Source organism: Neolamprologus multifasciatus, chromosome 23, assembly GCF_963576455.1.
Source record: "Neolamprologus multifasciatus chromosome 23, fNeoMul1.2, whole genome shotgun sequence".
Taxonomy (NCBI): domain Eukaryota; kingdom Metazoa; phylum Chordata; class Actinopteri; order Cichliformes; family Cichlidae; genus Neolamprologus; species Neolamprologus multifasciatus.
Genome location: NC_140460.1, coordinates 2,390,229 through 2,405,458, shown reverse-complemented (window position 1 = coordinate 2,405,458; position 15,230 = coordinate 2,390,229). Strand labels below are relative to the sequence as shown.

The 15,230-nt window shown below is 40.0% G+C and overlaps 1 protein-coding gene across 2 annotated transcripts; it reads left to right on the top strand.

Annotated features, from left to right (window-relative positions):
* The first annotated feature begins 2,140 nt into the window (after positions 1–2,140).
* elovl1b (ELOVL fatty acid elongase 1b) lies at positions 2,141–14,794 on the top strand. Of its 2 annotated transcripts, none has more exons than XM_085150841.1 (8): positions 2,141–2,283; positions 12,491–12,591; positions 12,673–12,863; positions 13,039–13,119; positions 13,225–13,281; positions 13,372–13,477; positions 13,693–13,829; positions 13,921–14,794. In XM_085150841.1, exons 2-8 carry the CDS (start codon positions 12,522–12,524, stop codon positions 14,275–14,277), a joined length of 999 nt encoding a protein of 332 aa, XP_085006967.1. In that variant the 5' UTR covers positions 2,141–2,283; positions 12,491–12,521; the 3' UTR covers positions 14,278–14,794. The 2 variants fall into 2 exon arrangements, with proteins under 2 accessions (XP_085006967.1, XP_085006968.1); XM_085150842.1 differs by lacking the exon at positions 2,141–2,283 and adding an exon at positions 9,333–9,713.
* Positions 14,795–15,230: the final 436 nt, after the last annotated feature.

The window sequence follows — 15,230 nt, the reverse complement described above, 5'->3', positions numbered from 1 at the left end:
ATGACCAAAAGCATTCGAACAACTCATTTATCTGAGTTATTCAAAAAATATATTCATCAATATAAATAAATAATAAAGCAGAACGTTAAAGAGAAATAATTCAAACTCTGAAATTTATATCCTTCCCTTGAGTTGAAATAGATTCTGATGTAATGATTGTTTACAATGTTATTCATATTTATTCCGTGACATACACAGAAAAGAATGGATGAATCATGCAGGTGTGCATTTATGATTATTCCTTGCCCTATGCTCTAGTTTTCCATGTCAGAGTGACTGTCATCATCCTGATATGTGACAGATGAGGAAGTTGAACCAGTCGGGCATTTCCTCACCTGCCTCATACCATCACTTAGTGTAATACTCTGCTATTATTCTCTTAAAAACCCACCACCTTAAGCACCATATATTTTTCCACTCCTTGAATGTAGCAGGTAGATTTTCTTTAAAACAAAACAAAAAAGAACATTTTTTTCACATGCATATGATAAAAAACATTTAACCTTTAAAAAAATAAAGCAAAATTAAATGCCTTAAATGTATAAAACACACAATTTCATAGAGTTACAGTTTAGTACAGCTGTTGGTGTTATGTATTTTGAGCTATTGCAGGATAAACCTACATGCTCTAAGTTTGTGGTTAATATTAATCCAGTTTTAACAGCAGTATTTGTACTCAGTGTCATCAGTTTAATTGATTTCACTCACTCATGTTGGCATGAAGTACTCAGTTGTTCTGGAGCTCAAAAGTGAAAAGTATTGTCTCAAATTAAACTGTACATTCAAGCAGAGGTTAAACATTTTACAATATTATTCTCAAACCTGGGTTTTCACTGTTTTGGATTACTAACCTGCAGGGTCGAGAAGACCTTTTCAAATTCTGAACTGTATAAACTCTGTTTATGTCTCTTATACTGTATTTCTATGTTTCCAACTGCTGACTGTTTTGTAATGGTGTCCCTTCTTGGCCACATTCACCTTAAAAAGAGATTTTAATCTTAAGTGACTTTCCGATTAAATAAAGGATGAATTAAAAAATAAAAATAAACAATCCTAAATTAACACACACGCACACATAAATGTTATAGTTATGGTTACGACCATAACATTAGTTTCGTTGTTGTTTATTTATAATGTTTTCTTGCGCTTTACTCAATTTCTTCAATTCATTACATAATTTGCTTTATGATGTTTTATATGATGACGTAATGTTGGCTTGTATGGACCCCAGTAAGAACAAAGGTCATCAGTTTGTGACTACAGCTTTAGGCGAGGTGGTGAGCCTACTACATTTGCAGGTTATTCATTACACCACAAGTAGAGCACATGTCTGATATGTGGTGTCATGGCTTGGCTGGAAGCCTACAGATCTTCCACAATGGTCATTATAGTTAAATCTCACCACCAGGACTCTGCTACCCAGGAGATTTGAATGCATCTACTGTTTTTACTTTGAACGGCCAGGAGTGTGTGACAGCTTTGGGCAAATAGAACCAACTCAACTGAAAAAACAAACAAATAAAAAAAAAAAAAATTAAAAATCGTAATGTGTTACATAAACTGACACATGTCTGGCATGAGGAATGCAACACGTGTGTTTATATAAAACATGTTGCTTCTACTTGTTTGACTTTTATCGCTTCTTTCCATCATGTTTAGTTGAATAAGAACACCAGCGTGTTGTGCCACATGTTATATCCTGCAGTAAAAAGTAAACACTGTTAAAGCAATAAAAGGCACAGCCGGGTTGCTGAACTGTGTTTCGGGCCTACTATATATGTGTAATTATTATATACGCACGGACTGCTTTTGGAGTGATTATTTGGTAGCTTATTAATTGTATTTTAGTTTTTCCTCTAAAGATATGGCAACTTACCGATACTCTGCATACTTTTATTCACATATGAGAGAAACCAAACTCAAAGTCATTTCTGTGTGTCAGTCGTTTTTTTACAATTGTAACCAGTAGTTGTTACAAAGAACAGAAAACGAGCTCTAAACTGAACAGAATTTATATTACAAACTGTTACAATGAAACATCTGTGAGTGACCGCGGGATGGAGACGAAATGACATTTGATACACTGAGATGATTACGTCCATATTAAGCGACTGACTCACGCCAGTGTAGAGATGACTCCACCTTTTTCCGCCTCCATCAAAGGGTTGGGTCAGGAGGAAGATTTAAGCCGAGAGGAAGAGGAAGCACCGCTAACTAAAGCCGCGCTTTGCGTCTTTTCTCCAGCTTTCATTCGACAGACTCCACAGGTTTACTTCAGTAAAAGTGAGTAGCTTTTGGACATTGTTGTCAGACTGTTTAACGGTGAGTTAAATGTTGACTCAGGGAGTTACTTTAAGGTGCTGCAGTTTTTTTTCCTCCCTCAGGGGGGAGGAGGGGGCCAGATGTCAATTTAAACAATGTCAAATTCAAAGCTTTCTTTTGTTGTTTGTCTTTGAAGGCTCTTTTTTTCTTACGCCTACAGTATAGTAAAAACAAACAAACAAACTAGAGTTTTTGTGTATATAATCTTTTTTTCTTCTTCTTCTTTTTTTTTTTTTTTTTTTTTTTTTAAAGAAAAAAACAAAAACCCTCAAAGTTAGGCGTTCCCCCCTAACCAGATATCCGGTGTTGACTGGACTAATTGTATCGCCTGTGCACCTATTGTTGTTCTGCACTTTGAAGGGTTTTGATGTCATTTGCCATTTTGTAGCTGTCATGCATCTAAAGGGAGGCAATAAAGGCAGCATATTCATGTGCATACTGCAAGCTCCAAATGTGCTTCCGCGAGAAGTGAAATATAGTTTACCTGCTGGTCACAACGGTTTCTAACGGTTAACGCTGAGCCAGAGCGGCGCAGAAGCGCGCACTCCGCTTCCTCCAGCTCACAAACATCCTCGCCCTTAGCTAATCTGTCAGGTGAAACATGGTTACAAAGTCAAGTTGTTGCACATATGAAGGGGCAAAACAACAACAACTAAAAACAACTTTCACACCACTAGCAACATTTCGATTCTCCACTAAATGCTGTGTGATCTCTTATAGTGGCGAGGCGGAGAACTACATCAAACATCACATCTGTTATGTAACATGTGATTGAAAAAGAGAAGGCTGTGCATGTATTTTTAATTAGTGTAACTTATTATTGTGTAATGTTAACATCCATAAGTGCATTTAATGTATGGAAAGTCTGACTATAGGAGAAAGGGATGCCATGCAACATATTTAATGGCATTTCTTTGCATTTGCTTGCCCACCGTCTCTGCAGCCTCTGCGTTATTTGAATTGCCACAATTTTCCACTGTTTAGCTGGAGAGATTACACCGATGCAAGAAGTAGTTTGGTTAAACAATTTAAACTTTGTACAGTTTTGATCAGTTCATGAAAGTGTTTAAATGCCCCCCTCCCTCCTCCACCTAGTTATGTCCCTGTGAAAGTAGCCTTTGATGGTTTCCAAATTGTGTGCCAAGATAAATTATGGGCTACTAACTGAAAGTTACGACAAATGTTTACAATGTCAACAAGCAATTGTGTGACTTAGACAAAAGACCTCAAGGTCAACCAGCCCAGCCATATCTCTGATAGCAATGTAAACACTACAGCAGTGCTGTGGCTGTTAACAGTTCAGCATCATGCTCTTATCACTTCACCTTCAAATGTCAACGCCTTCTCCGACGGCCTTGGGTAGTTAAAATCTAATCAACCAGTAGAAATGACGCTGGGTCGTTTTAAACAGGGTGTTTCTGACTGTGCTTCTATCCAGCAGTGCCGAGTGTGGTGGTGCAACCACACCTCACACGCGTCTCCTGTTCATCAGCGAGCATGTGCAGTGGGGGGATGTGTCATTTTACTTCACCTCATGTTAAAACCTGTTTTTTGTGTGTTTAAATGGGGAAGCAGGATTTTAAGGTTGCTTCCCCAACTGGGTAAGTTCAGACATTTTTATGATCTGCCCTGACATGATTTTTCTTTTTTTTAAACTCTTTGTGTGAACTTTGCAGATCTGACTGCTGTCAGTTAACTTAAGGCTTCTGTTGGCTCTTTAAATGTTTTCCAGAAACTCTCTGAACTCCTACTTATTTAGACAAATGCCTTCATAGTCTCTATTTATGGACCGACTTGTTCTAAAACAACTTCCTTGGAAAATACTCCAATTGGGAGTAAGTTGCATGTTCAAGGACCTTGCAGTAAATTTGAACTCTGATGTCTATAAACAAGTATTTTAGAAGGCTCATTTCATGTTTCTCCATTCGGGCGGAGAAGCTACTGTACCTGATATTCAGCATTTCATTTAGCCAAATGTCTGAATGTCACTTAAGTGCTCACGTGCTGATAGGGAACTTTGTCGAGGGGAAGAAGTGTGACGTTGTCAATTAACTGTTATCTCTTTTGTTTGGGGTGCGGCAGTATGGGTTCCAGTTTGGGGCCTTTTAAATGAACAGATCTAAACAGTTGGACTTGAAGTAATTAAAGCTCAGTGTTTGATATTCACTTCAGTCTGTATAAGCATCTAATATTTGAATTCCTATGTTATCATTTAAATTCCTCAATTCCAAGAAGAGGAAGTAAAGTACTGGTTTTGTCCTCCAGTATGCTGTGACTGGTTCTGTGTTTTGACCAGCATGTTTAGTTAGGGTGGCTAAATGGAAGTCAATTTTCCATTCGCTTGTATCGTTTTATGGAAATGTGTGTCAAAGGTCAAATGATAAAAATACTGTAAATTAAAAACTGACAGACTGATTTGTAATGTTTGAACCCTTTTTTTTTTTGTGAGGAGGGGGGGGGGTTGCCCTTAAGATTGTGTGTGTGTGTGTGTGTGTGTGGGGGGGGGGGGGGGGGTAGGCATTTAGACGCGTGCAAACCTAGGTTCTTGTTATAGCTGTTCCACAGGTATTCAGACAGACACAAAGTCTCATTCCAGTCATGTTAAAGTCTTGCCTGGTCTCAACATATAAGATTAAACTTTATTAATCCCTCGGGTGGGTTCCTCTGGGAAATTTGGTTTCCAATAGCACAGCACCGACAGAAGTTACAGAACGTAAGCAGAATATTATATATATAAATACAGAGACAGATATAAATAAAATATACGAAAGGGATAAATAGGAATAAGAATACAAGGGAATTGCACATTTCAAGTATTGAAGTCTATTGCACCGTTGACTATTAACAAAGAGTATTGCACAGTGAAGTGAAGAAGCACTACAGTTTAGTTGTTCCCCCTCCTTTGTCCTCCTGTTTCCCCTCCAGAGAGGTGTTAAACAGTTTGATGGCGTGTGGGACGAAGGCGTTTTTAAGTCTGTTGGTTCTTGTATGTTTCAATATCAAGTCTGAGTTTTTAGGTGCTGTAAACTTGCATATTCACTCCTGTTTTTAATGAGGGATTATTGCAGACATTACAGCGTGCTCACATTTGTCTCTTAAATTGTTTAGATGGCTTATTACTAATCTGAAGAGTCAAGTTCCTGTGTTATAATAGCTGAATGAGGAAACACGCCCAACATTTCATATTATTAATGACTAATGTCTGGTTTAAAGTCTCAGTCCTAAGAAAATAAAACTCATGTGCGTCCTCCAGCTTTGCTTGTTTATGTTATTAAAGTTTTTTTTCCCCAATAATTCCTTTATGCATGACCACAGATTAAATGATGGCACCATGTAAATTTACTTCATGCTTCCTGTACGTGCTGAAGTGCAGTGGTGTTTTTTTTTTGTTTTTTTGTTTTTTCTTTTGGGGTTGTTTTGTTTTTGTGTTTTGGTTCCCCCTCCCCCCTCATTTCTCTCTCACTCACTCACCATGAAGTCAGGTGGGTTCGTAGAGGTGCAGCGGACTAACAGCTATGGAAAGTTTCAGAAATCTGAGACCTGTACTCTGACAGAAGGAAGGAGGGAGGTGCTTTAAGAGAATGGGAGCAGTGTTGAACGTCCAGCCGGCAGGTAGGGGAGATGCAGCCCCCCCCCCACCCCCCATACCATACACACCCAAATACAATTGAGGGGAGGTGGCGTGAACATGCCTGAGACAAGTTCAGCAGCATTCCTGTACCGGGGAGTAGTGGTTTCTACAACTTCAGCATTTGGTTGTTTGTTTTGCATTTTATAAAACACGTCACTTGGTGAGACTAAAGCATGTTTTCAGTCTTATCATATGTAAAATCTGCTATGGCTGCTTGATAATATGCTAATCTGCATTCAAATCTGAGGATTTTGACTAGTCACTGTTCCAATATCACACAAGTTCCTGACAAAGGCTATTTGATCCAGAATAAAACCAGATTATGCAACTTGTATTATGTCAGCAGTCTGTGTATTTTTGCCAGCAATCAAAGCCTGTAGAGTAAATGCTGAGGTTTGTTCCTTAAAGATGCCTCGCTCTATAGGTTGAGTCTGTTGGTGGGGGAGTATATTCATAATATATATATTTTTTAAATTAGGCTTATATAAGAGTAAAATTCTTAGGAAAATAAAAACAAAATGTTTAACTTAAGCATGCATGGGGAAAAAACCTAAATATTTGCATAATTGCTGAGCATTCTTTCAATAGCATCACTGTAATGTAATATACACTACGACAAGTTTTTAAATTTGACACGTGCACTCAGGTGTTCATCCGGATACATGCTTTCACATTCGCACACTTTCTCAGCCTCGCTGCCCCTAAACGGTCGTCACGTTTTTTGCAAGTATGTGAGAGCACATACCTGTCCTAAAGGTACCTGTGCTCTCAGTGTGTCAGGGTGACGAAGCTGCAAAGCAAGTTGGGGTTTGGTTGAATGAAACCAGCTTATACAGCCATGATTACAGTCATCAACTTCAGACAAAGTTGTATAAAATGCAGTCGTGGTCCCAGGTGACAGTTCTGTCCCTGAGGACATGAACATACTACTAATACCTTTTTTGTTTTCTCTGGCGTCTGTCATCCAGCTGGCTTGACTGGAATGTGTGCCGGCGTTTTGCCACGAGGTTCACGTTCATTTAGCTGACTGTAGCCAGACAGCGTGCTGTCAGGTATTTGATGCTTTCTTTAGGACTTTCTACCTGGGGCGAGACTCTCAGGAATGCAGTTTGTGTGAAACAATTGTCGCATGCCTTCAGAGGTGAAGTTCATACACTCTGTAGAGTAATGGAAGTTTTATCTTTATGTAATTTGACCTGTTATTTTTACCCTGGTGGGAGAGCCTGATTTGTCACCACTTTGTGACATTCTAGTGGGAATTCTGGGAGACTTGTGCTTCCTGCTTAAAGCATTTGCAGCACACAGTTTGCTCACTGTGCTCTTTACATCTCAATCTGCTGAGATTATCCAGTTTAATTCTGAGCTGTTGGTAAATATAAACTTTGCATCAGTGTCAACACCTTTCAAGTTTAAAATAGGCTTTTTGTGTGTCTGACACTGAGGTTAACACAACGTGTGATGTGTGGAATATTACCAGCTTATGTGTCTGAAAGCATGTGCATGCTTGTACTTGGAAGGTTTTCACGCAGTTTGACATCTGAAGCATCTGACGTCTGTCAAGCAAGTTTTGATTTAAAAAAATAAAAATACAGGTTTTATCAAGATGTTGCTTTAACTTTCCCTTAGATCAAACCAAAATACACTGAATATTTATCTGTCAGTGCAGATGATGGTCTGATAAACATCAAAACTGTTCTCAGTGTCAAGTTTATCAGTGCGGGAGTAAAGAGGCTGATCTTGTAAACCACCGTTTTCCGCTTCTGTCAGATTCTGTATTTTGTTCAATGGGAACAAAAAGGGTCCTGGTTTCACTGAGGAGCATGACGATCATATTTGGCTTTGTCAGCACCTCAAACTGCAGCTGATCTCGTTTTTGTTGTCAGGTGTGTTTTGGTATTTGGAGGAAGGGCTGAAACGTACTGGAGTGCTACCTCCACTCCCCCACGTTGCCCCCAGAGCCAGAACAACAGGCAAAGCTGGCTCGGTCGGATACCGTCTCACTAAACGGGGCCTTCTCCACTATCAGCTCGTTTGTGTCATGCTTGCTGCTGGCATGAGCTGAATGGCCAAGTTCAACTATTATCTGTCAAAACCACTATTTTTATCAGTGCTACAGGCATTTTATGGCCTCTTTTTTTTCTGTGTCCTTTACTTATCGACCTCTTTAAACAAAGTTTAGTGTGTGTGTGCTAGTGATGCAAAGCTGTCTAGTAGACTGATAATAAATGTGTGGAATTTTAGAAACAACTTTTTCTTCTTTCATTTTTTTAAAAATAATGATTGCTTGTAGTTTTGACTAGAACACCTTAAAGAAAAAAACTCAAACCCACTTTTTGTTACTTACAACTAATGTTTATTAGATCTATTGAACTTTAGTGTTTACAAAATCTGTGTTGCAAAAAGGCTGAAATGATCCATAACCGGGTTTTTCCTGGAAGCTCTAGGCGTGCCTTTAAGGGACAAATGAGTGTGTCTTATCTTATAGATGTTAGATGTGTTTTTCTTTCTTTTTTTTTTTTTTTTTTTTGACCATGTAATAAGATTAAATTACATTTATAATACTTTTTTTTTTTTTTTTTTTTTAATGACTCAATCGCAGTCTTGGTCTTTGGGAAAGGCCAAAAGCTCCTTGGATACCAAAGGTGTTATGTCCAAAAGCAGGTGGTGTAACTCGAACTACACATTTTTTGTTTCTCCTTAAGCGTGGCTGGGTGTGGCAGTGGGATCAGGATAAGAAGTTTCCTACTGGAAAGCAAAACCTCCTTTCACAACACTAAAGAATTTTAAGCATTCCCGTATGAGTCACTTCTTCCCATTGCAGCAATTAATTTCATCTGCCTTTTGCTTTGCTATCCAACCCTGAGCAAACATCTTTACAGCTCTTATCTTGCCTCGTAGTTTAAATTCATCCAACACCTTTTCTCTTTTTCCAGGAGAGGCTTCTTGGATTTTTCCTTTTAAACTGAACTTGCATGTGTAGCTAATGAAGCTGTATTTCCAGGTGGACAATACAGGACAAACACAAACTATAGGAGGCTAGTATTCCTTATTGAGGCATTTTACTCATGCCGTGGATTGTCCAGCAGTGCAGGAGAAGAAATGGAGGCTAGTTTTTGCTTTATGGGTGTTGGCCAGGCCGAGGACCAGTAAAGGCGTAACAATGGCTCCCTTCATGATAACAGAGTCTCTACTGATTTCTCGCCCGCTCCCTGTGAATAATATTATCAGCCCACCCCTGAGAGGAGCCGTACAGGGTGACTCCAGAGTAGGTTTCTGGTGTTTCAAGTGAGTGAAGGGTGTGACAAGGAGAGCAAAGTAAGGAGGGGGTAGGCGGGTGGGTGGGTGGGTTTTGACGGCAGCTTGGTGAAACCTGGGGGCGGTCACAGAATACATGCATCAAGGTAGTGTGGGATTTAAATGGGGTAATCTCTCACCTCAGTTGTTCTCTCTCTCTCTCTCTCTGGGTCACACAGAGCAGCCACTCTCTTCCCTCGCTCGCTCTCGTTCAGGCTCAGCCTCTTTCCCTCCCTCTCCTTGTGTGAACTAGTTATTCATCCACTGTATGAGTCAGGGAGGGTGGAGTTTTGGAAGACTGCTGTACCAGTCACACTTTGTCAGTTTACTTTCTCAATCCCATCTCTTTCTGTCACTTCTCTGCTGCTGCCGTCTGCCCTTTACTTTACGCTCAGGCTTTATCGTGCTGTGCAGGAGGAGTCCACTTCGGCTTTTTAAGTGGAAATTTTTTTTTGTCTCAACAAGGGTAAGTTGCTCAACGTTACGTCAAAGGTGAACTAACTCGTGTGTGGAGTCTGTCAACACTTCGAGCAGTTCAAGGTTGTTTTAAGCTTCTTTACTCAAAGCTTTTGGTTCCTTTTGTTCAGGCTGCTTTTTGTCACTGTTGTTATAGGATAAATTGACTGTATGTTTAACAAATGGGTTCCTGGTTTGCTCCCCCTCCCCCATCTCCTGGATTTTTTTTTTTTTCACATCATCTCTGCTGCTCCAGTTTGTTCATCATTAACTCTTAACTCGTGAGCTCCCTTTTTCCATCCCTATGATTCATTGACATGGCTCTCTTAAGAAAATGTTTCCCCTCCTTTTTCACTGTATCTCTGCTGCGAACCAGCCACACCATTGAAGTCAAGGTCATTTAGTAATGGATAGGTGGTTGTAGTGGGACTGGTCTTTTAGGACTTCAAAGTGTAAATTGGAATTCTAAAAAGCTTTTAATGACTTTTAAGTAGAAATGGCCTCATGCCAGCTTGCATTACATCACTGGAATCTAACTTTTTTCTGGACCCCTCTCAACTATAAGAGGAAGTTGGTGTTGACCTGTGGAATCACTGATAAGAGATGAAAAGTGGCGACTGGTCGGGCTTCTAGTCCAAATCCTGCGGTGATGCTGATGTTTAACTGGTGGACAGTTGGGTGGCGTCATGTGTCGGTTAATTGATAACTGGGTGCAATAAATTATACTTTATTATCCAGGTGAGGCAAACTGACTGCGGTTAGACGAACATTATTGGTGGTAATAATTCTAGTTTCTCTCATGGAGAAATGGGCGGGGACGGGGGGGGGGGGGGGCATTTTTCTTTGACCTTCTACTTTCATCCTGTTCTGAGAACACAAAAATATTCATTCTTGGTTGTTTTGTCATGAATCACAAGACTCTCCTTCTGACTTGCACAGTCAGATTTATTCCAAGTACCCTTTCTAGGCAGTCACATGTTGCCTGTTCATATTTGAAAATGGGATTTTTTTTGGATTACTTTCATCTTGTTGTGGTGGGATTTCCTTAAACCTGCACTTTTTAACAGTGGTGATGCTGTATTAGTGTATTATTATTATATTTTTATGAAAAGCATCACTTGCTAAACCATAATGTGATCAATTTCCCCTCAGAACAAGACTCTGCACAACAGACATGATGATACTCTTGTTGAAATGTAAGGTGCCTGACCAAAGGCCTCATCTGTCAATTCAAAAAAAAAAAAAAAAAACCTTTGTGTAAGAGGCGTCTGAAACACTGATTGTCACACTCGACGCAGGAATTTTCATGTCACAAATAAACAGCTCTTTGGTTTCACAATGTTGTCGGAAGGAAGCGATGTGTCACAAGAAGTGGTCTGGAATGCTGCAGTAAATCTGGAAGTGTAACAAGAAGGACGACTATAAAAACAGTGGTGTTGGCTCAGTGCTTAGGTTAACAATTTCTTAAATGCAGCGTGTGCAGAGCGACGAGGAAGGAGGACGAGTTTGACACAAGACGCTAATCCTGTGATGCTTCAATTATTTTTAACTTTAATGTTCCAAGCAATATTAAAAGTAAAGTTTATCACAAACTGTTTGAAATGCATTTGACTTTTGGATTGTGCAACAGTCACTTTCTCTTCTGTTTTCACTGCGACTTGGTTTCTGACTGAAATCCCATTTGGGAGGAAAAAACAGAAGAGAAAGTGACTTTTGCACAAATTCTAACTTTTCTTTAAAAAAATGGATTTCCTGCCTGTCAAATCGATCTAGCTCATTGTTCACAAAATGCATAACCTGAATCCACATGTACTTTTCTTTTTCCTTGCCCCTCTAGGCACCCGTGTGAGCTCGGGTCACCTGACCTTCATTCCTCAGGCTTAAATTATTAGCTTTTAACTATATTGACTTTAGGAGGGCTGTACTTTTTGGCAGGGAAAGAGCTTTGTAGACTCGTATCAAACAATGGATCCTCTGGGTCCAGTGTGGCTTGCGCTGACCGCACCCTGCGTATAAATACGTTTTGTAGTTTACATTTGAAATCTGCTTTAAACAACAGAAAATGTCCAGTTTCGAAAGCAGACGTTTTCTTGCGTGCCGACTGCTTTTAGTGGTCTCTATAAAACTGCCATGTCACAAGAAGGAGCAGTCGTCGATTTAATGGGTTCAGTGAACTTAAAGTGCTGGGTTTATTGGTGGAGGCAGTATTGTGCCTTAAGTCGTGGCCTGACTCTTGTACACAAACAGCCAGCTTCAGTGTGGGATGAGGGATGCCCTCAGTTCCTTGTAGCACCTCCTCTCAGATATCAGGCCATGTCTGATGAGTGGTTCGAACCAGGGCAAAGCATCTTGGGAATTTCTGTTGGGAGTGTTTGTTTGGGGAGGGATGAGCTACTCTGCTCCAGGAACTGCGTTTCAGACCTGCTGAATCAGGAAATGTAAGAATGCGCCTCCCTGAGGACACCGGCAAGACATAGAGGGAGGGAGGGGGAGGGGGGGTTGTATTTTTTTCTTTAGAAAATAATGTTGCATGTTTTAATTTCTCTAGAAATGTAACTGTTTAAAAAAATTATCTGTTCAGGGTTCTGTTTGAACAGGAAAAATGATCCCGGCATGACAGGTTTGACCTTAAACCTTTGTGTTTTTGACACAGTTTAAAACAAATGCTGTTCTGCTTTGAGTCAAATTTCAGCCCTTGAGATATTCTCATGGAGCTCTGGAAGGATTGTTGCAGTGTTTCCCTTTCAGCTCAAACTAACAATGAGCTTTTTGTGTATTTGTTTGCAGATAATTGGGTCATAACAATACAAGAGCCAATATGCTTCAGGAGATTCAGGAGATGGGCTCACATGCCAAGGATATCTACGATTTCCTTCTGTCGGGACTTGGTAGGTTTAGTTTTTTTAAACACTGAGAAAAGACAGACTTGTGTTTGTTTGTCTAAATATTTTTCCCCTTTCCCGCTCTAGATCCACGGATCACAGATTATCCTCTGATGCAGAGTCCCATAACCATGACGACAATACTGCTGGGCTACCTGTTCTTTGTACTGTACCTCGGACCTCGCTTAATGGCCAATCGCAAACCTTTCCAGCTCAAGGAGCCTATGATAGTTTACAACTTCTTGCTTGTGGCCTTGTCAGTATTCATCGTATATGAAGTAAGAATCTGTTATCTAGCATTTAAAGTATTAAAAGAATAAAGTTGATGCACATTGTTAGCATTTCATCATTTATTCAAGACTGCTTTCCTCAATGGATATTGTTGGATACATTCATTTGGTTGAACCTGCATCTGCAAAGATAAAGTCCTGATAAACTTGTTTTTATTTGCAGTTTTTGATGTCTGGCTGGGCCACAACGTATACTTGGAGATGTGATGCAATTGATACCTCTAACAGTCCTCAAGCACTACGAGTAAGTCGCCCTAACTCTATAACAATTACTATTATTAAAGACGATGAATATAAAGACTGACTTTCCTTCCACTGAGTCACAAACTAAAAAGTCTCTCATTGTTAGATGGTCCAGGTGGCGTGGCTGTTCTGGTTCTCCAAGATTATTGAGCTGATGGACACAGTAAGTTCACATATTCTGATGCCATGGTTTATAAAATGTGCCTCAATGTTCAGTTTTAGTAAATGTTCTGACCAGAATCCCCTCTGTTAGATCTTCTTTGTGTTGAGGAAAAAGCACGGCCAGATTACCTTCCTACACATCTTCCACCATTCCTTCATGCCCTGGACCTGGTGGTGGGGAGTTGCGTATGCTCCAGGTAAGTATATAACCTTAAGTTGTCAATGGTTAATGGAGAAGGGAGGGGGGAGCATTGCGGAAGTGTTCTGTAGTTAGCTCATCCTGCATGCCAATCTTGAAGATAAGATGGTCTTTTTAAAGCCTTTCAAGAAGCTTTGTGCAGATGACCTGACCATCGATATGAAAATGATTAACGTAGGGAATTCGGTGTGATGTTTGTGGTTATCACTTCAGGTGGAATGGGATCTTTCCATGCCATGGTAAACTCTTCCGTCCACGTTGTTATGTATTTCTACTATGGCCTTTCTGCTGCTGGACCTCGCTTCCAGAAATTTTTGTGGTGGAAGAAATACATGACTGCAATTCAGTTGGTGCGTATAGCCTATACTGACTCAGTGGTGTTACCAGTAGAGCACATTTTTATTGTGTATTTGGCTAATTTCTCATTTTTCTTCTCAATAGATCCAGTTTGTGCTGGTATCTCTCCATGCTACCCAGTATTACTTCATGAGCAGCTGTGATTACCAGTTCCCTGTGATCCTCCACCTCATCTGGATGTATGGTACCTTCTTCTTTGTTCTGTTCTCCAACTTCTGGTTCCAGGCTTACATTAAGGGCAAGCGACTGCCGAAACAGTGTCAGAACGGCACAGCTGTGCACACAAATGACAAATACTGTGAGAATGGCAACAGTGTGAAAAACGGTACTGCCAATGGTGTATCGCACGGGGTTACCAATGGGACGAAAAATGGCAACGCCAATGGCTCGGTCCACCACGACAATGGCAGCTCTTACATGGGTAAGATGAAGAAGGCCTAGGAAGTCTGGAAGGAAAAGCCCAAGATGTATGGCCCTGTAAACCTGATAAAACGACTACAGATTCCAAATAATTTGTTCCTTTCTTTTTCTGTTTTTAGTTTTCTATGTAAACTGTGGGAGGATGATGTGGTCAGTGACTTCCACAGGTGGGGTCCCAAATTTGGTTGTTTGGTTTGTTAGTTTCTTTGCATTGGGGAACCATCTATGGAACACAATGTATGAAGAGAAGATGTTTTGACAACATGTTGTCTTCACTGATGTTGCAAACAACCTCCTAGTTCAGTATCACTCCGGTGGCCTTTCACCACACTCGTCTTCACTTCTTATCTGACCCCCATGTCCTCCTGACACACTGTGGACAGATGACTGTACAGTTTCTATCAAACTTGAAGATGCTTTTTGTAAATAGTTTTACAAAAAAAAAAAAAAGAAACTAATTGTATTGCTATACTTTAGACTTTCTAAAATTTGTTACTTTGTATTTAATTAATATGCAAATAAATTCCATTTTAAATGATCAGCGTTGACTTTTTTTCTTTTTCCAAACCCTGACAACAGTTTATTGTATATGTAACTTGATTTCACTTAGCAGATCTTTGGGCTCCAACATTTTGCTGTTGCAGCAAAAGTATTTGCATTGTCTGCATGTGCTTCTTGTCTCTGCCATCCCAAATATGTGCAGCAAGTAGGAGGTCAACAAGGGCTCTATTCTTCATGGCACAAGGCAGAAATGGCATCCCGCAGACCGGAACCACCAGAACAATTCCCGCTCAAATCAGTTCATCAGGGTCAGGAATGGGCTGATTGTGAAAAGGTTTACTTTGCCTGTGTTAGTCAAACAAGATAAATTCTCTGCTGATCCAGAATATAAAATGATATTAAAATCATTAGATTACACTGCAGATTTTCTTTCCCCTGATTCTGCATAGGCAGCCATAAATGAACTTAAAATT